General features: G+C 59.5%; 1 protein-coding gene across 1 annotated transcript; it reads right to left on the bottom strand.

Moving 5' to 3' along the window:
- Positions 1 to 263: 263 nt before the first annotated feature.
- On the bottom strand, positions 264 to 25293 carry LOC307116204 (latent-transforming growth factor beta-binding protein 4). The gene is made up of 30 exons (XM_079799908.1): positions 25001 to 25293; positions 21210 to 21401; positions 20781 to 21028; positions 20577 to 20679; positions 20133 to 20207; positions 19909 to 20031; positions 19332 to 19496; positions 18458 to 18607; positions 18232 to 18339; positions 17504 to 17635; positions 17296 to 17421; positions 16378 to 16503; positions 15397 to 15639; positions 14556 to 14681; positions 14348 to 14467; positions 13221 to 13349; positions 12876 to 13001; positions 12378 to 12500; positions 12072 to 12203; positions 9333 to 9464; positions 9128 to 9253; positions 7707 to 7853; positions 5734 to 6000; positions 5453 to 5524; positions 5025 to 5153; positions 4668 to 4814; positions 3447 to 3599; positions 2120 to 2500; positions 1609 to 1761; positions 264 to 593 (listed from the first exon to the last, which is right to left on the bottom strand). Exons 1-30 carry the CDS (start codon positions 25248 to 25250, stop codon positions 439 to 441), a joined length of 4659 nt encoding a protein of 1552 aa, XP_079656034.1. The 5' UTR covers positions 25251 to 25293; the 3' UTR covers positions 264 to 438.
- Positions 25294 to 25553: the final 260 nt, after the last annotated feature.

Raw genomic sequence — 25553 nt, 5'->3', positions numbered from 1 at the left:
CAGACAGAGGGGGAAAGAGAAAGGCAGAAACAGAGACTGAAAGAAGCAGGCGGAGAAAATGCAGCAGAAAGGAGACAGAGAAGAGAGAACAACGAGAGAAATAGACAGAGAAAGACAGAGAATAAGCGACGGAGGCTCGGGAATGAAGAGCCGGGAGCCAGGGAGCCAGGGATGGGCAGGGGTGTAATCTAGTGGCTCCAAGAACAAACTCTGGAGCCAGACGGAGAATCACGGGCAGACAGAGGCAGCAGGTACATACCAGGTGTTTTAAATTGAAAACGTTTATAAAAAGGAGCGGAAATATGAGAGGGGCCGTGGGCTAGGCCCGGGCCTGCGGCGCTGGGGGCGGCAGAAGGCGTCCCCACTTCCGTCTGTCCGTCCGTCGTTCTCGCCGTTCGCCTTCCACGTGCGCATGCGCACGAGCGGGCCGGCGCGGGCTCAGGCCCGAGGGCGGGCGGGCGCGCAGTGGTGCGGCTGGTGCGTGGGTGCGAACCCGGGGCGGCAGAGGCAGCGGAAGGAGCCCTCGGTGTTGATGCAGCGCGCGTTGACGCAGAGGGAAGCCGCCGCCTCAGCCTCCTCGCACTCGTTCACGTCTGGGGAGGGGGAACAAGGAGTGCTGCCACTCAGGGCCGGGGACTCGGGGCTCAGCCGGCGCCCCCCCTCCCCCTCCAGGTCTCCTGCGGCTCCGGGGCCGAGGGGGCGCGCAGAGCCTCCCGGCTGAGCGCGAGCCTGGCCCCTGCCGCCTGCTGGCGGTGTGAGCGGGACCGGGGGCGGGGCTCTGTGCCTCGGCTGGGTTCTGTGAGAGGGGTGCGGAGCCCCACGCCACCAGGTGTTTGTTAGGAAAAGAACACTGGTGAGGATGTCAACCACGGTGCATGCCTACTCCACACCAGACATGCATGAAGCGCGTTACCGCAGTAACTGTCTCCTCCCGGTCCCCGTGGAGTAGGCTCTGATTCCCTTTTACAGAAGTTCCCACCCGGCCCGGCGTGCGGAAGCCCCTGCCGGTCGCTCAGCAAGCCTGCACGCTGCTCAGTGGCTCTCAGCCCGGCTCCCAAAGGCTCTCAGCGCCCGGGCCCTGCTGTTTCTCGGCTGTGGGACCTTGGGGAACTCAGTTCTCTTTTCCGAGCCTCAGCTTACACATAGGCCTCAGTGTCATTGTGAATCAGTATTAATGTTCACAATTATTTGAAGTTCTAGGACTACGGTCACTCGAGATGAGAAAAACCTAGCCAGGGATCGCTCCCTGGGCAGGTCACACAGCAAGTCTGAGGGCTCTCCACGCCCCCGGAGTCCTGTGCTCCTCCTCTCTAAACGGGGCAAACATGACTCCCATTCCCACTTCGCAGACGGGAAGCCGGAGGCTCTCCAAAGAGGCCACGAAAATTCATCCACGGTAGCACGAGGAGTCCTGAGACGTCACACCTGCAGGACCCCACCCTCCTACCTGCTTCCGGCCCCGCCGCGGGCACTGAGGCCAAGCTCTGCTTTCCCGCCAGTCAGGCTGCACCTTCCGGGCTGGGCCCGCCCCTTGCCGTCACTAAGCCCCGCCCCTGGCCGTCACTAAGCCCCGCCCTGTCCCCAGGCGCGCCCTGGCCAGCCCCTCACCGACGCAGGCCATGCGGGTCATGTCCAGGCGGTAGCCGTCGAAGCAGTCGCAGGTGAAGCCCTCGGGGACCCGCACGCAGCGGCCGTGGGCACAGCCGTCCAGGATCCCACACTCCTCCGCCTCCAGCCCCTCGTAGGGCCCAGCCAGGGCGCCTGCGGAGGACAGTGCGGGGACTCCCTCATTCAGGGTCGGCGTCTTCTCTCCCTCATGGCCCCTGGCTGCCCTGTATGTTCCTTTCTGAACCAGCCATCCTTCTCCAGGGGGCGCTGTGGGGCCAGGAAGGGTATCTGGCTGTGCTCACTGGTCCTCCCCCTCCCCCCTCCCCCCGCCCCCCGTCCTCACCTTCCTTGGTGGGTTTACAGGTGTATCTCTGTTCGCATCTGTGTTTTCATCTCTCTCTGTGCCTGCCTCTCCCCCTGGCTTCTTCGTTTCTGCATCTCTCCTTCCCTCCTCCCTGCCTCTCTGATGCACAGTTCCGTCCTCCCGGTCCCCTCGGCCTGCCGTGCTCACCAGCGTAGCCTACGCCTTCACGCGGCTCCTCGGGCTCTGGGAAGGAGCCTCGGGTGTCTCGGGACCGATAGCGCCAGCGGGTGCCCGGGCCGGGCGGAGCAGGAGGCTCCGATTCGCCATAGGGACCACCATCATCCTCAAAGTCGGGTATGTCGAAGGGTGGCGCCCCGTAGGGGGCCTCCCGGCGGGCGAAGGGCCCAGGGGGCGGTGGGTAGGGGTCATAGGGTAGCACAGGTGGTGGGTACAGCTCAGGCCCGTATGGAAGGCCCTGGTAAGGTGGACCGAGGTCTGGGCCATACTCGTAGGGGAGTCCAAAGCCACCTGGCCGTGGGGGGCCATATGCAGGGGGGCGCAGCACGTTGCACAGGGCCTCAAAGTCATCTGTAAACAGGAGACAAGCCTAACAGTCATTCCTTGCTTGCCTTGCACCCACCATGCGTGTCCCCGCTGTGGGAAGAACCCAGAGGAGAGGGAGGGGTGCCTTGGGCTGAGGCATGGAAGGGGCTTCAAGAGTAGGGGACTGTGGCTTGCAGGGTGGGGGGTCAGGGGTTCTAGAGCCAGGACTGAGCATCCAAGGCCTGAGTCTAGGATTCCAAGGTGCTGGGGTCAGGAGTACTAAGGACTGCAGCCAGAAATTATGGTCCAATGTTCTGGAATTTGGGGGATCCATGGGAACTCAGACCAGGGGTCTACAGATATGGGATGCCGGTGTTTTAGGGACTAGGACTGGGAATTCCCAGAAACTGCTACTGGAGATCTGGGGCCCAGGATGCGTGGGAAAGGATCTGAGCCACTGGACCTGGAGGTCTGAGGATCAAGGATGGGGTCTTTGGGCCTGGGGCTGGTCTGGGTTCCCACACGCTGAGGATTGGGGGGAATCAAGGGTTTTAAGAGCCAAGAACTGGGGTCTCAGTGCTTGAATATGGGTATCCAAGGCACTGGAACTTGGAGGCCTGTGGGTTATGACCAGAGTCGGTGGGCCAGGATGGAGGGATCTGAGCACCTGGTACTGGAGGTCTAAGGGCCTGGATGTGTGTGTGTGTGTGGGGGGTGGGGGGGGGGGTCCCATGGGCTGTTCTGGGGTTCTGGAGATCAGGAGTGAGGGTCAGGTAGACCAGACCTCAGGGCCCTATGAGACCTGCTGATAAGACTGGGGGGTCTCTGGGGTGTGACTTGGGGACTAGGGTACTAAGATTTAGGGGTCTGTGGGCTGAGTTTGGGGAGATCTGGTAGGCTAACACTGGGTCTAACACTAAGAACTCGCATGGTCTGGATGTGAAGCCTGAGGGGCAGGACCTCTGGGTGCAGCCCAGGCAGATGGCAGTACCTGAGTCCTGGGCAGGGCAGAGGGCACAGTCCATGCCCCAGGCCTCCCCGTAGAGGCAGCAGCACTCTGTGTACGTGGCCTGGCGGTCCAGCCGAGGGCGGCTGCACACGAGGTCAGCCCCCACTTCCTGCCAGCACACTCCCAGGTTGTCATCTGAGGGCAGAGACAGCATGCATCAGGGTGGGACTGACCCTTCGGCCTCTTCTCCTGCTGGAGCAGCTGGCCACCTCTGCCTATCACCAGATCCTCATCGGCTGTGGCCTGACTCCCAGAAGCCCTCTGAGGTCGTTCCCAGGTTCTGGATTGAGGACAGGGCTTGGCCTGGCATGAGGCTGTCATATGGGAGGCGAGAGCAGAGGGTTCCAAAGACTGGGAGCTAGAAGCTGAGAGGACTCTATCCAAGTCTGGCCTCTGGAGGGCTGTGTGACCTTGAAGAAGTTGATTTTCCTCTCTGAGCACTGTTTGAATGAAGTGTTTGGGGATGTTGTAGGACCAGAGTGTGGGTCTGTGGGCAAAAAAAGGGAAAGAAAGAACCCAAAGAGACAGAGACAAACACAGTCCATCAGTCAGGGATTCTAAGAAAAACGGGTCAGCAAAGATGCAGAGAGAGGGACCCACAAACAGACCTACAAACAGTGATAGTCCCAGAAAGTGTCCGAGTCAGAGGAAAACCTAAAGACAGAAACCCTCAGAAAGATGGAGTCAGAGATGCACGGGAAAGAAAGGGAACACGCCTCTAGCACTCAGACCAGGTCCTGTTCTGTCCTAAAAAATAAAAATCTTGCCCAAACCGGTTTGGCTCAGTGAATAGAGCGTCGGTCTGCGGACTGAAGGGTCCCGGGTTCGATTCTGGTCAAGGGCATGTACATTGGTTGCGGGCACATCCCCGGTGGGGGGTGTGCAGGAGGCAGCTGGTGGATGTTTCTCTCTCATCGATGTTTCTAGCTCTCCGTCCCTCTCCCTTCCTCTCTGTAAAAAATCAATTAAAAAAATATATATTTTTTAAAAAATTAAAAAATAATAATAAATAATAAAATTCTTCACTACCGTCTTACAAGGCAGGGCCACTGCCGATTCACTCAATGTGCACGAAGGATGCCGGGATTCAGGAGGCTGGGCAGCTGGGCGGGACTGGGTCGGGGCGGGGCGTGATGGGCGGGGCGGGGCGCGGCGTGATGGGCGGGGGCGGGGCGGGGCGGGACAGGCTGGAGGTCGGGTTACCGAGGCTCTGGCTCTCGTTGGAGACGCAGCGGCGCCGCGAGCCGTCCAGCACCAGCGGGGGCTCGCACGTGCAGTGATAAGAACCCACGGTGTTGACGCAGCGGCCCCCCTCGCACGCCGGCTCCTCGTCCGCGCACTCGTCGTTATCTAGGGTGGCGGGGAGGGGGGCGTCACTGCCAGTGCCCTCTACCCTTTCCCGGTTCCCCAGGGCACTGGCAGTGACTCCCCAGGGCACTGGCAGTGACGGATGGAGTCTGGACTCCGGGGAGACTTCCTACTGGCGGTGACCCGGTTCCGGTTCCGAGGCGGTGCGGGGCTGGGGAGCGTTCTTTGGGGATGGTGAGGGTGGGCTCGTACCCACACACTCCAGTCGCTGGGCATAGTAGTAGTAGCCGTTGCTGCAGTAACACGAGTAGCCGGGGGCCGTGTTCACGCACACGCCACTTTTGCACACCTGATCGCGGAACAGCTGGCACTCATCCACATCTGCGGGAAGGATGGTCAGGGGCGTGCCCCCCAAGAGAGATGGGTGGAGGCCAGGGTTTGGGTGGGCTGGATTGGGAGGGGGGGGGGAGCTGTGTGGTTTAATCAGGGAAGAGAGAGACAGAGATGGAGAGAGAGACCCAGAGGTAGAGACAGGGAAAGAGGGAGACAGAGAGAGATGGGGGTGGGGTGGGTGGGAGGAGACAGAAACAGGTAGGGTGAGAGGGAAATAAAACAGAGACAGCGTGGGAGGGGGCTGGCCTGGGGGCTGAAGGTGGGTGCAACTTAAAGCCTGGCCTCACCTCTCCGGTGGCTTGGGTCTCCGCTAGGCGCCAGGTAGCCCCTGCCATGGGGACACAGTGACTGGTACTCAGCTGCACACAGAGACAAGGCTAAGCCCAGACTCCCGCTTCCAGCCCCCGGCCCGGACCTGCTGACGCCCACCAGTCTCAGGGCTTACTCTGGCCCCATGCCCACCCTGCACCCCCCAAGTCTTCAGCCCTCATGCTTGTTTGTGCCCACCTCGCGGCCTCATGCACGCCACCCAACCCGCAGCCCTGTGTCCGCCGGGACCCATGCCCACCTGTCTCAGTGCCCGGGCACTGCTGGATGCGGCAGCCGCTGCCCCAGCCCTCACCCACCGTGCAGCAGCACTCCTGCCACGTCACGTTCCGGGCCAGGATGTTGTCACACGCATCCGGAGCTGCCGTGTCAAAGTAGCACTCCCGGCGGCCGCTGCCCGCGGGTCCCTGCCTGGGTGGGCTGGGCCGGCGGGGAGCGGGTGGAGGGGGTGGCCTGTCTGGCAGACCGGGGCTGGCAGGTGCTTGGGGCTGTGGGCCTGGGAATGTGCCTGGAGAGACAGGAGGCCTTAGCTGGTGTGGGCCGGTCCTCCAGCCCCCAGGATATAAGTGGGGAAACTGAGGCCCAAAGGGCTCCCAGCCATTATTGGCAGAACTAGACCCCACGGTCACTGTCCCTTTCTCCTATTCTCACCTCCTGTCATTTCTCCACTTCCTGCCTTCCCCCCTTACACTCTCCCAGACATCTGGCACACTGTGGCACCTGCAGTTTCTGTAGCCGAAGGGGATGTCCCTGACCTCCAGGACACCTCCTCGGGCTCTCACATCCAAGGTGTCCCCAACTGGCCTCAGAGTCTTCATCCCCAAACCCAGGCAGCCCCTCCGCTTGTCTGCTTGGCCTCTGCGTGTTCTCCCACCTGCCCTCTCTTCCCCTCCTGTGGCTGGGTGGGGCGGGGCTGCCTTGATCTAGTCCTGTCCTCTCTGCCCAGTCCCTGCCCCCGAGAACCCAGGGTCACCTCCTGCAACCCACCTTCACATGGCTGCCAACGAGGTTTCAAAATCTGATTATACCTCCCCTCTGCTCAAAACCCTTCCATGGTGCCAGGGTAACCTCAGGACAAGTCTAGCCTCCTGACCACGGTGAGTCAGTGGCCTGGCACCAGCTCCTGCAGCCTCTCCCCACTCCTTCCCTTGCTCTGTAAGTCCTGCCTCCCTGAACTGACTTCAGCTCCTCCCACATGCCAGGCCCTCTCTTGCCTGGCCAGACCTTTGCCTTTGTCCTCGCTCTCTCTGCCCCAAATGTCACCCTGCCCTACTTCACCCACTACTCATCCTAATGTTCTCAGTTCAGACATCCCCTCCTACAGGAAGCCCTCCCTGACTCTTCTCTCAGGCTGGGCTCCTTCCCTCTGGCCTGCGTTTCCTCAGCCCGCCCTGATTCCTCTGGGTTGTCACCACCCTAGTGTTACCTCTGCCCGCCCCCACTGTTGTGAGTCTCTTCGAGACAGAGTGACCTTCTCTGGTCACTGCTGTGTCCCCAGTGCCCAGAATAGGGACTAAACGCAATGGATGCCCTATGACCGTGGTCGGCAAACTGCGGCTCGCGAAGCCACATGTGGCTCTTTGGCCCCTTGAGTGTGGCTCTTCCACAAAATACCACGGCCTGGGCGAGTCTATTTTGAAGAGGTGACATTAGAAGAAGTTTAAGTTTAAAAAATTTGGCTCTCGCCCTGACTGGTTTGGCTCAGTGGATAGAGCATCGGCCTGCGGACTCAAGGGTCCCAGGTTCGATTCCAGTCAAGGGCATGTACCTTGGTTGCGGGCGCATCCTCAGTAGGGAGTGTGCAAGAGGCAGCTGATTGGTGTTTCTCTCTCATCGATGTTTCTGACTCTCTATCCCTGTCCCTTCCTCTCTGCAAAAAAATCAATAAAATATATTTTAAAAAATTTGGCTCTCAAAAGAAATTCCCATCGTTGTACTGTTGTTATTTGGCTCTGTTGACTAATGAGTTTGCCGACCACTGGCCTATGAGCATTTGCTGCCTGAAGCAAGCTGGTAAAGCCAGGCAGGGCAGGCCCTAGTTCTCCTGACTCTGAACCCCACTACCCAGATTAAGCCACGAGCTCGGAAGTCTTTTGTTGTTTGAAACAATGGCATTGAACTAGAGGCAGCTGTCCTCATCAGGAATGGCTAGACCGCATCATTTTCCGTGGGGCAGGCAGCCATCGGTTAAAGAGACGCTGACATCAGCCTCACCAGCAGAAGTCCGCGGGGGAACACAGCGCCCAGTCATGGGGTCAAACTCCTCAGGGCTGGTGGGGCAGACACAGAGGAAGGAGCCCTCCACGTTCTCGCACAGCGCAGCTCCACACACGCCCTGGAGCGTTTCACACTCATTTACATCTGTGAGCAGGAGACAACAGGGGAGAGGAAGTCGGTGGAGGTCAACTCTGGTTCCCAGGGTCTAAAAGTCGGAGCTTCCAGATATAACTGGTATTTTTAATGGCCCAGCCCCCATCGTCAACTTCTCTTCGGGTGACAAACCCCGAATCTCCATTGGGAGCCTTCTGCTCCTCTGTTCCCAGCCCATGTGTTTTGAGTGGGGTCACCTCTACTCCTAGGAGTGGGAACGAGCCCCAGGCACTGCCAAGCAGATTGCTGTGTGTCTCTGGTTCAGAGACAGGCAGTGCCTAAGCTGGGCCAGGCAAAGCCAGCCCCGAGACTTTGGCTGAAAATTATCAGGAAAGAGCCTCCGTGTGTAGCCAGGGCTGCCAAGGTGCGGATGTTAGCGAGAGGTGCCAAGACCACCTTTGTCACTGTGAAGAGAGAGTCTGCCTGAAAATAAACGCGAGAGGGAAGCAGAGGCGAGAGGAAACAGTCAGCCTTGTTATAACGCCTGGATGCAGGTGTGCCTGAAGTTCAACTATATCCCAGGGCTTCACCGTTTTAATTCCCTTTAAAGAAAGGTAGCCTGTTGTGTTGGCATCTGTCAAAACTTAGAGAATGTATAATTAAAATCCATGCATTTCACTGTATGTAAATTGAACCGCAAATGAAAAATATCTATAAACACATATTGAACTCTGGTTAATAACATGCATACTGAAGAATTTAGGAAGAAGTGTATTGATGCCTGTAATTTAATTTTAAATCTATCCAAAAAAAGTTAGTTGTATTCATGGATAGATGTATGAGGAAGCAAGTAGAATAAGATGGTCAGGCTGTATGTTTAGAAACTGTCTTCATAAAATGTTGGGAAGCCCTGGCCCGGTGGCTCCGTTGGTTGGAGCATCATCCTGTACACCAAAAGGTGGCAGGTTCTATTCCTGGTCAGGACACATACCTAGGTTGCAGGTTTGATCCCTGATCCATACAGGAGACAACCTATCAATGTTTCTCTCTCACATCTCTCTCTCTCTAAAAAAAAAAAAAGTTGGGAAAAATAATGTTTATGTACATTTAAGATTAGTACATTTTACATACTTTATGCATGATTTTTAAAGCCTCCCCCGCATAAAATCGGAATGAAGAGGGTTTCCTGAAGACGGATCTTATATCCCAAGGTCTGAATTCCATACCCCCAAAGTTCACATCGTTCAAATCTATGGAGAGGGGCTGGGCCTGACCGACCTCTTCCCCACCCTCTGGTCCCACCCCAGCCCCCTGGAGCCCCGTACCCACGCAGTGACGCCCGTCCCGTGCCCCCTCGTAGCCCTGGTCACAGAGGCACTGGAAGGAGCCAGGCAGGTTCTGGCAAACGGCATGGGCCCCGCAGAAGGACCGGTTCCGGCATTCATCCACATCTGCAACCAGCAGGCAGTCAGACCATGGCTGGGCCTTCCGTCTCCTCCACAGCTCACCCAATGCCCGAGGGACACCCACCCTGGCATCCGCCCCCAGGCAGGGGCTGGTAGCCAGGGTCGCAGGTCGGCGTGCAGCGGTAGGAGCCAGGGGTGTTTTCACAGCGCTGCGCTCCACAAATTGCCGGGCCATATTCTTGGCACTCGTCCACATCTGCAAGAGTGGGGACAAGGTGAGGGGAGGAGAGGGGAGTTATGGGCCTGGATTCACAGGTTCCTGATGCCACTCTCAGTTCTCAGGACTGAGAAGTTTCTATGAATCTTACATTCTAGGAGTCTGAGCTTCTTCCTTTTTTTTTTTTTTAAATATTTTATTGATTTTTACAGAGAGGAAGGGAGAGGGATAGAGAGATAGAAATATCTATGAGAGAGAAACATCGATCAGCTGCCTCCTGCACACCCACCACTGGGGATGTGCCTGCAACCAAGGTACATGCCCTTGACTGGAATCGAACCTGGGACCATTCAGTCCGCAGGCCGACGCTCTATCCACTGAGCCAAACCGGTCAGGGGCGAGTCTGAGCTTCTTAAGATTGACAGTGGTGATAACTCCAAAGGTCTCGAACATGGTTCCACCTCAGGCTTTTGCACGTGCTGTTCCTCTGTCAGGAACTCTTTCCCTCAGCTATCTGCACGGCGTCCTCCTTCACTTCACTCAAGAGTCTAGGTCAAGCCCTAACTGGTTTGGCTCAGTGGATTGAGCGTTGGCCTGCGGACTGAAAGGTCCCAGGTTCAATTCCGGTCAAGGGCATGTACTTTGGTTGCGGGCACATCCCCAGTAGGAGGTGTGCAGGAAGCAGCTGATCTATGTTTCTAACTCTCTATCCCTCTCCCTTCCTCTCTGTAAAAAATCAATAAAAAAAATATATATATATATTTTAAAAGCGTCTAGGTCAAGCCCTCCTAGCACTCGCTCCCCCACTGCCCTGTCGTCTCTGTCCATTTGTTCTGCTACATTTTTCTTCTTAAACTTGACCTTATATTATAACCACCTCCCTGGAATGCAAACTCCACAACAGCACGGACTTGTGTCTGTCTTGTTCCCCACTGTATTCCCAGGGCCTAGAACAGTACCTAACATACAGCAGGTGCCCCAAATGGTTTGCTGAGTGAGTTTTGAATGAATTTACCTATTTATTGTCTGTCCTCCCCCCACGTGGCAGCTCCACGAAGGCAGGAATTTCGTTTGACGTACAGCCTGTTGCCCCCAGTGTGTGGCACACAGCAGGTGCTTAGTGTATTCTTGTAGAATTAGTGAGTGAGAGCCCCTGAAACTAGGTTTCTATGAGCCAGAGCTGTGGCAACCGGAGAGCCAATGGCATCCCACAGTCATTTCGTCTGCTCCACAAAAAGCTGATCCACACTGCATCCCAAACCAGGACTTCGATTAGTCCTAGCCTCCTGTCTCAGCCAGTCCCCTGCCAGAGCCTGCTGGGGGGATGGGTCGGGGACTGGAAGGTGAGGGGTGAGGTGGGGGCGTGGAGGGGTGGGAAGGCATGGAAAATGAGAAGAGCAGGCAAGGGGTGGTGTGAAGGTGGGACAGAGACCTGTAGTTCCCGAGGCCTGGAGAAGTCTGAGGAAAGACAGAGGACCGAGTCTGGAGAGACAGACAACACTTTAAAGGGGTGGATTTAAGTGGGCAGGTCAGTGCGTGGGGACACCTGGGGGATTTGGCCTTGGGAAAGGATGGGGCCCAGGACAACCAGGGTCGCACCCCTTTGGAGGGACAGCTGGAAGCAGAGTGAGTGGGGGAAGGTGGGAAGAGGGCAGGTCCAAAGAGAGGGAGCCTGAAGAGGGGAAAACAGGGAGTTTTAATCGACGAGAAAGGGGAGAGAGGCTAACTGTTCTTAGGTTAGGAGATAACTTGCTGGAATAACTCAACTGGCAGAGAGGGCTGCTCCTGGAAGCAAGGCGTGGTCTGGGTCCTGATAGCAGTCACTTCCCCCAAACTCCCACCTCCCTGCACAAGGAAATACAGGACACTAAGATTTTAAAAAAGTATTTTAAAATATATATTTGTATTGATTTCAGAGAGAGAGGGAGAGAAAGATAGAAACATCAATGATGAGAGAGAATCATCGATTGGCTGCCTCCTGCACGCCCCACACTGGGGATCGAGCCCACAACCCAGGCATGTGCCCTGACTGGGAATCGAACTGTGACCTCCTGGTTCATAGGTCGACGCTCAACCACTGAGCCATGCTGGCCAGGTGACACTAGGATTTTTTAAAATTAAAATAATGCCGAAACCGGTTTGGCTCAGTGGATGGAGCGTCGGCCTGTGGACTCAAGGGTCCCAGGTTCGATTCCGGTCAAGGGCATGTACCTTGGTTGCGGGCACATCCCCAGTAGGGGGCGTGCAGGAGGCAGCTGATCAATGATTCTCTCTCATCATTGATGTTTCTGTCTCTGTCTTTCTCTCCTTTCCTCTCTAAAATCAATAAAGAGAGAGAGAGAGAGGAAGAAGGAAGGAAGGAAGGAAGGAAGGAAGGAAGGAAGGAAGGAAGGAAGGAAGGAAGGAAGGAAGGAAGGAAGGAAGGGAGGGAGGGAGGGAGGGAGGGAGGGAGGGAGGGAGGGAGGGAGGAAGGAAGGAAGGGAGGGAGGGAGGGAGGGAGGGAGGGAGGGAGGGAGGGTTTCCAGCACAGAGATGGGGAGAGAGTTGAAGTGCATTGGGGCCCTTTCCCGCCCCACAAGTCTGTGCGGCAGGCGGTCCCCAAAAGAACCAACTCCAGGAACTTAGGGGCGAGGGCAGCAGTCTCACCGTCACAGGTGCCTTCCGGGCCGGCGCTGTAGCCGGGGTCGCAGTCTCGGACGCAGCGGTAGGAGCCGGGGGAATTCTCACAACGCTGGGAGCCGCAGAGGGCCGGGCCCCGCTCTCGGCATTCATCCACGTCTGAGAGGCGAGGCAGGGCGACCCGATGGGGGAAGCAGGGAGGCAGGGAGGCAAAGGAGGACATAGGGGGGGCGTCGAGGAGAGATGACAGTCAGGGCGGGGGCGCGGGGACAGAGGAGGGCAGACCGGAGGCAGAGGGACAGCGGAGGGGTCGGGCCGCGGCAGGCCTCTCACCGAGGCAGGAGGCGAGGTCCGGGCCGGCGCGGTGTCCCGGAGGACAGACGCACTCGAAGGAGCCGTCGGTGTTGGTACAGATGCCGCTCTGGCAGAGGTCCTCCTCGCTGCATTCGTCCACGTCTGCGGGGCGGAATCCAAAACCCGACCCTCCTCCTTCTCCGCTCCATCTCCCAGGCCACGCCCCCCGCAGCCCTCTCCCCGCCCCGACGTGTCTTAGGCTCCTCCCTTCTCAAGCCCCACCCCTCCCTTCTCAAGCCCCACCCCTCCCTTCTCAAGCCCCACCCCTCCCTTCTCAAGCCCCACCCCTTGCCAACCACTGCCCAGCTACCCAGACTCAACTCTCCCCTTTCCTCTCCCAACCCCTCCCCTCCCATCCCAACCCCAGGCCCCACAGGCTCCGCCCCCAAAATGCGTCCAGACTCCCCCATTCCTCGTCCTGCCTTTTCCTGGTATAAGACCACCCTTTCCGGGTCCGGGCCCAGCGTGGGTACAGACCGAGGCAAGAGGCTCCGCGGGGTCCGGGCCGGTAGCCGGGGGCACAAGTACAGGCATAGGAGCCGTCGGTGTTGAGGCATTCGCCGTGAGGGAAGCAAAAGTCGCCCTCCAGGCACTCGTTCACGTCTAGGGTATGCGAGACAGAGCTGGGGGGGTCACCGGACCCCTCCCGAGACCCAAGCCCCGCCCACAAAGCGGCCACCTCGCCCCCCAGCCGCAGGCCCTGTTGGGTGGGCTCTTACGCTCCACCCACAGCTCCTCTGTCCAGCTTCCAACTCCCCAACAGGCTTCGCCCAGGAGCCCACGCCCATCTCAGGCTCCCCGGCCCTGCCCCATCCCGCCCACCTGCGCAGGGCCCAGGCCGGCCAGGCGGCGCCCGGTAGCCAGGAGCGCAGCTGCAGTGGAAGGAGCCTTCGGTGTTAGTGCAGTGGCCATGGGGGCCGCAGGAGGCGCCCGAACTGCATTCGTCCACATCTGTGGGAATGGGGGTTTCAGAAGGGGTCCAGAAAAAAAGGGGGACCTATGTAATACTTTCAACAATAAAGGTTTTTTAAAAAGAAAGAAGGGGTCCAGTCTAGAGACACACCGGACGGATTCCGTTGGGGCAAGGGGTCTACAAGAGGTGGTGGGCAGTGTCTTGGTTTGGATATGAGAAGGCTCCGTGGCAGAAGTGGGCTGGGGAGACCGGGGTTCTCTGATTCTGGGGACCATGATTGGGGGTTCTGCGGGTTTGGGTTTTTGGGAACTCCCTGTGCCAGGATCCTGGGGTCAGGTGAAGAGACTCTGCACTGGTACAGGGGTCATAAATTAATTAGGGTAAGGGGTCAGGTATTGTAAACCAGGATCACTGGATGACTTTCTGATGAGTCAGGGGTCAGAGTCAGTGAACTGGAGGATCTGAGACCAATTAGGGTCAGGGGTTATAGTCAGGGTCCAGAATTCTGCCTCTAGTCAGGGATTGGGGCTGGGGATGTGAACCCAATCAGGCCCCAGGGAAGGGACTCTGAGAAGAGACAGGGGCAGTGAAAGAGTTTCAAGGGTTACACAGAATCAGGGGTTGTAGCAGGGTTATGGTCAGGTCAAATGTCAAAGTCAAGTTCAGAGGTCACAAGTCACATGCAGAACTAAGGGTCAGGGTCAGGAGGATCACACTTGCTATAGAGTTGTGGTAAGGGGTTATTAGCAAGGATCATGGTTAGGGTCAAATGTCAAGTTGAAGGTCCATGAGTCATAGAGTAAGAAGTCACATTCAGGGTCAAAGGTTGTAGTCCAAGTCAGGAACTGCAGTCTGAGTCAGGGGCCCATAGTCTATGTTAAAAGTCACAGTCAGGCTCTGGGGCGTGTGGTTCAGGTAAGGGAATTGAGGTCCAGGTCAGGAGGTTATGCACCGGGTCTGGGTTGCAGTCCAGGACAGGGGTCACCATCTAGGTCAGAAGTTATAATGCAGGTCCAAGGTCATGACCTGATCTTACCAGTACACCGGCCACGGTGCAGGTGGTAGCCGGCAGGACAAGCCCTGCACTGGAAGGAGCCGGGTGAGTTCACACACTCCTGCCCAGGACACGCCAGGTGGTTCTCGCACTCATCGATATCTGAAGGACAGGGGAGAGCAGGGCCTGGAAGGGGTGCTCTCACAGCCCCCTCGCCCACCCACAGGCCTCCCTCCCTCCCGGGCCTCACCCTCGCACTCGGAGCCAGCAGGGCTGGGTTGGAAGCCTGTTGGGCAGACGCACTGGAAGCTGCCTTCTGTGTTCTCACACCGTCCGTAGGCACAGGGCGGGGGGCTACGGGCACACTCATCCACATCTGGGGCAGAGGGGACCAGGGGGCTGAGGAAGGAGCCTGGGCCTATCTCCAGTGCCATCACCCACCTGAGCCTCGGCGCTGCAGTCTGGAGGCAGCCTCCTGGACTGGGCCCGGGCTGCCCCCTCCTCCCTTGATTCCCCATTAATGGTCCCTCCGCAGCTGCCAGGGTGAGGCCTGGACACCACCTCCTGCGTGTGGCCCCCCTGCCTCAGAGCTGTCCCCTCCTCAGGAGTCCCACAGGCAAAAGAGTTCCCTCCGAAAAGGGCGGGAAAGCCCAGCCGGTATGGGTGTGGCTCAGTGGCTGAGCGTCGACCTATGAACCAGGAGGTCTTGGTTTGATCCCTGGTCAAGGCACATGCTCATCATTGATGTGTCTACCTCTCTCTCCCTCTCCCTTCCTCTCTGAAACCAATAAAATATATATATATATTTTAAAAAAGAAAAATTACCACCACCCCCCCCCCCACACACACACACACACACAAAACAAAAAGGGATGTAAAATGGAGAACGGCTTCATATTTGGAGAAAGAGGAGGAGACTCTGTAGACAGACCCGCCCATCCTCTCAGTCTCCCCAGCCTTCTGTGTCTGTCTTCCACCACTGAGCTCCATCACCCTGTCTCTCTGCCCGCCCCCCCCCCCCCCCCCAATCATGTCTCTCTCCAGTCCCCCAGCAAATGGGGGTGGAGTGCACTCGGACTCAGCACCCTCACCTTGGCAGGGCGCCCCTGGCCCCCGGGATCTGAAGCCAGCAGGGCAGGCACAGTGGTAGGAGCCCGCGGTGTTGTCACAGCGGCCTGGCCCACAGGGCGGTGGCTCCTGGGCACACTCATCCACATCCTCTTCACACGCCGAGCCCCGGAAGCCGGCCGGGCAAACACAGCGGAAAGAGCCAGGCAGGTTCTCACAGGCCCCTCGGCCACAGAGGCCGGGGCTCTGGATGCATTCGTCCACGTCTGAGAGGGCAGGGACCGGTGTCACACCTTCTTTATTCCCCCCCTGCTACACTCTGCCTCCCTGACCTCCACTGCTTTGGTGTTCCACCCTCCACCACACTGCACTCCATCCTCCATCACTCTTTCTCCTTGACCCCATCCTTCAGCCACCCTGTCTCTCATCATTCTAACTCCGTGGTCGGCAAACTGTGGCTTGCGAGCCCCATGCGGCTCTTTGGCCCCTTGAGTGTGGCTCTTCCACAAAATACCACGGCCTGGGCGAGTCTATTTTGAAGAAGAGGCGTTAGAAGAAGTTTAAGTTTTAAAAATTTGGCTCTCAAAAGAAATTTCAATCGTTGTCCTGTTGATGTTTGGCTCTGTTGACTAATGAGTTTGCCAACCACTGCTCTAACTCTTCATCCTCCATACATCTTTTCAATCCCTATCCTAAGCCGCCTGCCTGTCTCCTAGAACCCTGCCTGTCTGGTCCCCACCCATGTGGGCCTCCCTCTACTCTGTCCACCATGACTGACATATCCAACCTCCGTGACTCAGTCCTTCTGTGTCCCACCAGTTGGCCTCTCTGTCCCCCGCATGCCCCGGTCTCTACAGCCATCAGGCTGCACGTCTGGTTCTCAGAACCTGGCTTCTGTCTCCCGGGTCAGCTCCCTTGCTAAGCGTCTCCCTTCCTCCTCACTGCCGCTCTGCCCTCCCGCCCCCCTCACATCCCCTTCCCCTCTGCCCCTTCCAGTCCCTCACCTTGGCAGCCTGCTCCGTGGGGTGCCGCCTGGTACCCAGCCGGGCACACGCACAGGAAGCTGCCTGGCGTGTTTTCACAGCGCCCACGGTCACAGGGCGGCGGCACGCGGTGGCACTCGTCCACGTCTGCGGGCACAAACCGGGAGGCTGAAACTGGGGCAGACACGCCCCCTCCCCCCCGCCCCCCACCTCCCGGCAGTCGCGGGAGGTGGGGAGGGCAGGGGCGGAGCCAAGCTTAAACCCGAGCCCGGTGGGGCGGGAGGCAGGGGCGCAGGGAGCTCGGAGTGGGCAGACTGAAGACGCGGGCGGGCGGGGCTTGAGTGGCGAGATCGGGACCAGGTCCGGGGACCCCGCTGGGGGCAGGGCTGAGAGGTGAACCGTGTGGGGGGCAAGGTGTGAGGAGCAGAGCCTGGGCAGGGCGAGGGAGGGAAGGAAAGTGTGGGGGGCCGAGCAAAGGGGTGGCAGGAGAGAGGGAAGGGGCGATTTGGGAACGGGGCACTGGCTTGGCAGGGTGGCGATCAGGGGTCATGGCCAGTGGATAGGTTTCGGTAGTCGAAGGATAGAGGGGGGTCAGGAGCCAGTCTGGCACATGGAAGCGGGGGGGGGGGGGGGGGAAGGGTCTGGAATCTGGGATGTGGCGGGGGTCGGGGCGGGGGGGGCGGGGGGTAGCGAAGCCTGGACCTGGTCGCCAGACAAAGCGGCAGCAGAATAAGGACCCGCCCGGGGCCGGGAAGAGGCAGTGGAGGGGCCCAAGGGTGACCGAGAGCTAGTCTGGGGGCGGGGCGGGCCGGGGGCTGGGGAGCTCGAGTCGGGCCGAAGGGGCTGCGGAGGCGGGGGAGGCGGGAACCGCTCTGCAGGGACAGCCGCGCGAGGTCCCTGCGGAGGGGCAGCGGGAGCCGGCTGGGGCGGACTCCTCACCCAGACACTCCGTAGCCCGCGGGCCCGCTCGGAAGCCGGGGCCGCACACACAGCGGAAGCCGCCCGGCGTGTTTTCGCAGCGCCCGGGAGCACAGGGCGGGGGCAGGCGACGGCATTCGTCCACATCTGGAGCACGGAGGGCCGGTCAGGGGGTGGCCCGCCCCGCCCCGCCCCGCCCGCCTCCGCCCACCCCCTCTGTCCCGCTCACCAACGCAGCGTGTGCCCTGCGGGCTGAGCCGGAAACCGGGGTCACACGTGCACGTGTAGCCACTGGGTCGTGGGATGCAGCGTCCCGGGCCGCAGACCTGGGGATTGCGCTGACACATGCCCGCGGAGGGACCTGGGGATCCAGTCAGCCGGGGTTCCCCCATCTCTTACACCCCCGTCCCATTCGTCCCAGTGCAATCCTCTCAGATCCTCTACCTAAAACACCTTCACGGAGGTCCCTCCTCAAGCCCCGTGTGTTCACCTGTGACCATTTATTTTATGCTGGGAGGTTCTCATCAGATCCTCTCCCTAAATTTCCCCATAATACCATCCCAAAGATTCCATTTTTAAATATTTTGCTCTTCAATTATTTGCCTCAGGTGAGTTCCTAGTGCCCTCATGAAAATAATTATTTGCCTAACATTAACTGAGCACTTACTATGTGCCAGACCCTTCAGAGAGAGCTCATTGAATCCTCACAGTGATTCCTATTTTACAAATGAGGAAACTGAGGCTCAATGATTTGCCCAATTAACAACGAACTTTAAGCCAGGCTGTCCGACTCCAGCTCTTGACATAACCACCACCCAAGCCTCCATTACCTTTATCTCTTTTTACCCTCCTTAATTCCTCTGCCTGTGGCATCCCCGCTTGCCCTATCCTGGAAACCTCCTTCTAAGACCCCCATCTGTAATACCCCATCAATGCCCTGGATTCCCTCTACCAAACCTGGTTCGGGGACCTCAGGACCAGTCCAGGCCGGGATGCTGGGTGCCGGAAGCTCAGGCCCCGGCCGAGGCTCAGGCCGGGGTTCTGGGCGACGGGTGGGCAGAAAGCCTGGTAAAGAGAGGCTGTCATTGAGTGGAGACCTGGATTTTGGGGCCCCACTTCCTTTCCCTGTGGGACGGGTGCAGCCCCTTAGAGACAACACACCCTCCTCCAGAAGCCAGCTCACCTGTGGGTGACCGAGAGGTGGAGGGTGGGGCACGGGGCTGGCTGAGGGAAACTTGGGGTGGCTCCTGGCTCAGGGGTCTGGTGTTGTAGCGGAGGTCAGAGGCCGAGTAGTGGTAGCCAGGGCCAGCAGGACAGATCTCCCGAAAACCCTCTGGGAACAGGAAAGGAAGGGAGGGGGCCAAAGAGAGGGTATGAACATAGGGAGGGAGGGAGAGAGAGAGAGAGAGAGAGAGAGAGAGAGAGAGAGAGAGAGAGAGAGAGAACCTTGGTTGGGGATGAGGGTTGGCCTGGGAGTGTGTCAGGGGTTTGGATTAGATGCTGGGATGGGGTTGGACCCTGGCCAAAGACTGGAGCGTCTCAGAGGCCAAGTGTGGGTCCAAGGATGGCTTTCCCTATTTGGGATGGTGGTGGGGTCTGGTTTGGGGTCTACAGAGACTAGGATGAAGGCTAGGAAACAGTCAGGTCCCTTGTGGGGTCTGATTTTAAGCAGAAGCTAGATTTCCAGGGAGGTGACTCAGGGAGGGCCGTGTGTGGGGCGGGGCCCCTATGTTGAAGGCAGTGTCTCAGGAGCTGGGGGCGTGGCTAAAGCATGGGGACAGGGTGGACCAGTGGAGTATCTCAAGAGCTAGGCGTGGCCCAAGCTGGAGGCGATGCTCAGAAGAAGGTAATGTGTCTCAGGGGCAGATGTGGCCAAGGATGGCTGTGGCCTGGGGCAGAGTTCAGTAGGAGGGTAGCCGGTCTCAGAGGCTGGGGAAGTGGCCAAGACCAGGGCTCAAACAGGTTTGAAGGCTGGGAGCTGCAAAGCCTGGGGGCGGGGCCTAAAGTGGACAGTGTGCGCGTCAAGTCTAGGGGTGGGCGGGGCCGAAGGCGCTCACCTGAGCCGAAGGGTGGGCAGAGCTGGCAGCCCCGACCCCAGGCTTTGCCCACGCGGCTGCAGCAGCAGATCTGTTTGGTGATGTTGCGCAGAATGGGCAGCGAGCAGCCGCCGTCGCGGAGCACGCGGAAGCAGGGCCCCTTGGCCTCTGAGATCACGTGTTGGGCTAGGGTGTGGGGGAGGAACATTTCAGAGAGGGTTTGGGAGGCCAGGGGATCCGCGAGGTGGGGTATCCAGGGAAGGTTTGGTGGATTCGAGGGACTTTCAGGAGAGGTCTGAGAATCTGAATGAGACAGTCCGAGACGGATCTCGGGGTCTGAAGAAGTTCTGGTGAGGGGAGGTGAAGGGGTTTGGGGGCCGGGAGGGGCTGAAGGAAGGCTGGGGATCTGGAGACAACATGGGGTTCTTAGAAATGGCTGAAGAAGGTCCAGAAAGTCTGAGGTGGCTATAATGAGAGACCTGGGAGTCTTGGCGGATCTGGGGGTGTTTAGGGAAATGAAAGGCCCAGGATGTGCTGGGATAGGTCTGAGGGCACAGCGGGACGAGGGACCCCGCCTCGGCCCCTCTGGGTGGCTCACAGATGCAGCTGCTGCGGGATGAGTCCAGCAGGAAGCCGTCGGGGCACACGCACGTGTACCCACCATGTGTGTTGGCACACTCCCCGTGCTGGCAGCGCCCGCCAGTCGCGCACTCGTCCACATCTGCGGGGAGGGGCGGAGAGGCCCCAGGGGTGTCAGGGACCCCCGCTCCCCGCCGGCCCCGCCCTTGGGGCCAAGCCCCTCCCACCACCGTCCCGGCTCACCTTCGCAAGACCCGTTAACCCTTTCGAAGCCGGTTGGACACGGACGACCTGGGGCTCCCACTCGGTCGGAGTTCCCTGTGGAGAGAGGAGAGGGGCGTGCCACGGGCGAGAGGATCGAGAAGAAGGGGGCGGGGGCGAAGGTGGGCGGAGGGGACTAGAAGGTGTTGGGTGTTTGAGTTCGGGCCGGTCTGGCAGAAGATAATGTGGGCGGTTCCAGGCATGCAGGCTGGGGCCGTGGCACCAAGGCAGGGTGAGGGAGCAGAGTCGCCAAAGTCCAAAGTGGCGCAGGCGGTCCCGAACATCTGGATCAGGCCAGACGGGAAGTGACCCCACAACCAGGCAGGCGTGGCGGTTTTGAGAACAGGTTTTGTCGCCGGGCAGAGCGCGAGGGGGTTCTCACCCCTGCCCAGCTCCGAGCACCTCGGGGGGCGTCCTGGGGCTTACCCCGGTGCTCCGAGCACGACTGACAGTCGTGGACGCCCCAGGCCACGCCGGCCCCTCCGCAGCAGACTTCCTGCGTCCGGAGCCCGGGCAGCGGGGACGCGCACTGTGGGGGAAGTGTGGAGTGAGTGCGCCTCAGCGCGGGGGCACGCTCGGGGGGGGGGCAGGGAGGGGGGAGGGGAGGGCTCCCCACCAGCCTCCTCTCACTTCGCCTCCGCGCAGCTCCCGAAAGCAGTAACCAAAGCCCGAGGCGTCCGAGTAGCTGTCCTCGCGGGGCGCGTTCTGAGCCAGCACCGTGTAGGGAGCCGCCGCCTCCGCCCGCGCCGCCGCCTCCGCCCGCGCCACTGCCTCGGCGTCCGTCACCTCCCAAGGGCCGGACACGCGCTCCACCTGGTGCACCACCACGGACGCCTCCTGCGGGTGCTCCACGTGGACGCTCACCATCGACGCCACACCTGGAGGAAGGCATCGCGGGCAAAGGGGTGCATGCCGGGTGCTTAAGGAGTGGGGCTAAGGAAGGGGTGAGAGGGCGCGCTGGAGAAGGGTACTCAGGGGAAGGCAGGAGAGGTGGGGTCAGAGGGATGGCTAGGTGGTGGACAGAGGGGTAGGAGAGGACCCCGGCCGCTCTCTCCTAACCGTGTTCATCGTCGCGGTGGTTGGCTAGTGGCATGGTGTACACGGAGCGGGTGAGGCCTGGCACAGCCGGCGCCGGGGGTTGAGCGCCCGAGGAATGCAACTGGCAGAACTTGCCAGCGAAGTCCGGGGGACAGAGACAGCGGTCAGGCCTCATGCACACGCCGCCGTTATGACAGATCAAGGGGCACAGGACTGGGGGGAGAGCGAGGACACTCAGAGTCAGCAACCCTCCTGGCAGGCATCCCTGGGGCCAGCTTACCCAAACTCGCTCGGTCCCTAACATGATAACTACACCCTCAAAGCTATCACTCAGTGCCAAGTCGCTACACCTTGAGCTGTCCTGTGCCACTCCCTCCAAACCTGGGCTATTAGCAGTGGCTCGGTCTGGTTGTCCAGACCTCTGTGGTATAGATCCGCCCACTGGGTTGGCTAGCCACGCCCGCGGCTCTTCATTCACGGTCCTGTTATCTCACCTTCCCTCTCCAGCCCCGCTTTCTGACTGAGTCCCGGGTGTACCAGCCCCGCCCACTCCAGCTTTTCACAAGCATTTATCTATTTATTTATTTAAAGTAAGCTTATTGGGGTAACTGGTTAATAAGATCATATAGGTTTCAGCCGAAACCCTTTGGCTCAGTGGATAGAGCGTCGGCCTGTGGACTCAAGGGTCCCAGGTTTGATTCCGGTCAAGGGCATGTACCTTGGTTGCGGGCACATCCCCGGTAGCGGGTGTGCAGGAGGCAGCTGATCGATGTTTCTCTCTCATCCATGTTTCTAACTCTCTATCCCTCTCTCTTCCTCTCTGTAAAAAATCAATAAAAAAATATATAAAAACAAAGATCATATAGGTTTCAAGTACACATTTCTATGATACATGGCCTGTGTCCACCATCCAAAGTCAAATCATCTTCCGTCACCAAATATTTGGCCCTCTTTCCATAAGCATTTAGCCTTGCCCATCTCATCTTTTGACTGTGAGTTTTGCTCTTCCAACCCCTAAGACCCAGCTAGTCCCTTGCATTGACTAAAACCACATTTTAGTCACTCCCTGGCACCACTCCCCCCTGGCAGCCCCGCCCACATCACCTTCTTCCCGCGGGATTCTAAACCCCGCCTATCTGGTTGTCCAACTCGCGGCCTTTAGCTCCGCCCACCTCCTTTCCTTACGCTGATTTGCCCGGGCTTGCTTGTTCAAGCCCCTCCCACCCCGCCTCCCAGCTATCTGGACGGGCGTCTTAGCTCCGCCCACCGCACTGTCTCCGCCCACCTCCCCTTTGGCTCAGACTTGAGCGCTGCCTTCCCGCCTCCAGTACCCCGGGGCGGAGCCACCGACGGGAACGCGCCTCCTCTGTCTGCGCGCACTCGCTGGGCCCCCGGCCACCTCTGGGCGGGGCACTGCCAGCTGTGCGGCGGGGTAAACAAAGAGAGGGGCGCGGCGGGGGTAGGGCGGTGGCTCCGCATTCCCGATCCTTGGGGAGCCCCGGGGGCCGTGGAGCCAAAGAAGGCCGGACGTGTGCTTCGAGGGCACCCCCTCCCTTTCTCCCCAGGGGCGACCGAGAACAGCTGGAGACAGCTGTGCGGATGGGAGGAAGGGAGCAGGCGGCCAGAGCCGTCCAGGAAGGCGTGTGTGGTATTCTGAGCCACGCACTGGAGAGAGGAAAGCAAAAAGAGAGCCTCCTCAGTTCTGAAGGGTAAAGAGACTGGACTCCTGGGAGACCAGCTAAAGGGCAATACTCTGGGGTTCAAAGACTCAAGTTTTCTAGAATGGAAAGGGAACGAGCCTAGCTCAGAGGATCTGAGGCACCCCTTCAACAGGAGTCCATTAAGTCCTTTTGGAGAGAATTACCTAGAAAAGAGGACTCTAGTGCCTTCTAGGGAGCACTGGAGAAGGCTCAGGGGATGGCCAATTTGAAGGTGCTGAGAAAAACGTTAGAAGAAGTGGGATTTCCGGGAGCCCCCAGCACATGAGAGCCTCAGCAGTCTGGGGAGACTCTAAGATGCTGTGCAATCCCCCTTCCCCTCCCAGCTAAGGGACTGGGTGCCCAAGTCCTTTGTGTAATGGCTGCCTGGGGAGAGCAAAGTGCTGGCGTCCTAATCAGCTGATCAAGGCCAAGTCTGGGGTTCTCTGAAGAGAGATGGGTCAGAAGTTCCTGGGGGGGGGGGGGGGTCAGCTGAGAGAGGACTTGGAAAGATAGGAATTAGGGATCTCTGATGGGATTCCACTGGAAATATAAGAAAATGGTAGTCTTTTGTGGGAAAAGAATTCAGCTAGGAAGTGGAGTTATCAGGGTACAGGGTCTGTAATCTGGGGCCCCTCTGGAGAGTGGGGAACAATAGCGGAGGGGAAATACTACAGAATTCTCTGGTGGACAGGCACAATTTGGGAGATTACATCAGAAGAATGGGAGGGAGGAAACTCCACTGGAGGGGCTTTTCTCTAGTTTATTGATGGGGTGGGGATGGGACTTAGGATCTGAGGGCAGACACTCTAGTTCCACTAGTTAGGGGAGCTAGGCCAGGATTCCAGGTTGCTCTAATAGGGATCCTTAATAATAGGTCTAGGATAGGAAAGGTCTCTGCTGGGGGTTGTGATAATCAAGCTATGTCTTGGCGGGGGGCGGCGGGGGGGGCACTTTCCAGCCTCACAGCATTTCTCCACCTTCTCTTGGCCTGAAATCAGGCCCCCCGCCCAGCTCCCTGAGGGCTCCCATGCCAGGGCAAGCTGCTAGATGGGCATGGCCAACTCCACCCCCTAAGCCCCTGGAGGAGTGAGGAGCTGAGGACATCGGGGTCCTGCCGAGGTCAGCCCCCTTTCACATGCTCCTCCTTGTGCCTCCAGGGGCTTGGCACCCGCTCGGGCACGGCGCTTGGCACGGGTGCTCTGGGGCTGGGCCGGGAGGGAGTGAAGGAAGGAGGGAGGAAGGGGAGGAGAGAAGGAGTGGCAGCAGGCGGGGCTCAGGCGGGAGATGAGCTCACGCCGCCAGGGCTGGATTGGCTGGGGGCCAGGCTGGGCGAGTTTTCGGCGCCAGGGGCCCCCACTCCCCACTCCAGAGGGCCTCTTGGGTTGGGAGCAGGTAGGCCCCGACCAGAGAATCAGCCCATCCCCACTCCCTGTGGCAAACAGGTGGCCCATTCTCCCACCTCACCTGAACCCTTGGGGGCTCCCCATCTCTAGGGGTGCCCGGTGCGCACCCTCCTTCTGTCCCCAGGGGCATTCCATCCCCTAGGCCTCCTATCTGGATTTCTCTCCCATGTATGACCCTTGCAACTCAGGGTCCTGCAGAAACCCTCCTTCTATGGACCAGTTCCCTCTCGGCTCTCCAAATCAACTTCCCTCACCCCAATCCCCCTCCACACAGGCACTCCCATCCTGGATTTTCCTAATCCTTCTCACTCATAGACACAGAAACTGGGACACCTCCCCCCCCCCCGTGCCCCCCCCCCCCCCCCCGCAAGCCCTGAAACTCTCCATTATAGTCTCAATTCAACCCCCTTTCCCCAAGTTCCCAGGGCCCTCAATTCTGGTATCACCAAGATTGACTCAAAGGCTGGAAAGTCATCAGACCCAATTCCCTCACGTGGGACGCCACAGGTCCCCGAGAACCCCCATTGCTTGAAAAATCAGGACCCAACCCCAAAAGCCAGGAATTTGAAGCTTCCTTTCTTAAGTAACCAGGGATCCCCCCAGCACAGGGAATCTGGGCTCCCTCTCCCTGGGGGGCTGTTTCCACCATCCCCAGGGGTTTCTCCTCCCCCTGGGAACCCCTCCCTCGGGACCACCACCCCGCACTCACAGGCGCGGAAGCCGGGTCCCCCCGGGGCCGCCCCGCCGGGCGCGCCGCTGTCCACGCTGGTGGTGTTGCGGGGCGCGCAGATCGGGGTACAGCGCGGGCCGGTGGGCCCATGGACGCAGCGCAGGCTGCACACCGCTGGGGTAAAGCGCACGCGGAGGCGCTCTCGCGGCTGGCTGTGCCCGGGCTGTGGCCCGAACAGCGCCAGCAGCACCAATGGAGACACCCAGAGCAGCCGCGCGCCGCCCGCCATGGCTGCAGCGCCGCGCTCGGCCGCGCCGCCGCCCCAGCCCGCCCGAGGGGCCCGGCCGCGCCCGCCCGCCCGCCCGCGGGGGAGGACGGCCGCGCCCCCGCTCAGGCCCCCCCCTCCCCACCACTCCCTCCCCGGCGGCCGCGCGGGGGCGCGTGGGGCTGGGCGCGCAGCCAGAGGCGCGCAGGCTGGGCGCTAGACTCACAGGGGGCGGGGGCGCCCCCTCTGTCCCTCCTCGCTTCAACAAGTGAATGGGGCCCACGAGGGAGCGGCGAGGAAGGGAACAGGTGGGGGCGGGCTCATTTT

The sequence above is a fragment of the Cnephaeus nilssonii genome (assembly GCF_951640355.1).
Source record: "Cnephaeus nilssonii genome assembly, chromosome: 20".
Lineage (NCBI taxonomy): Eukaryota > Metazoa > Chordata > Mammalia > Chiroptera > Vespertilionidae > Cnephaeus > Cnephaeus nilssonii.
This window is presented reverse-complemented; position numbering and strand designations above follow the sequence as displayed.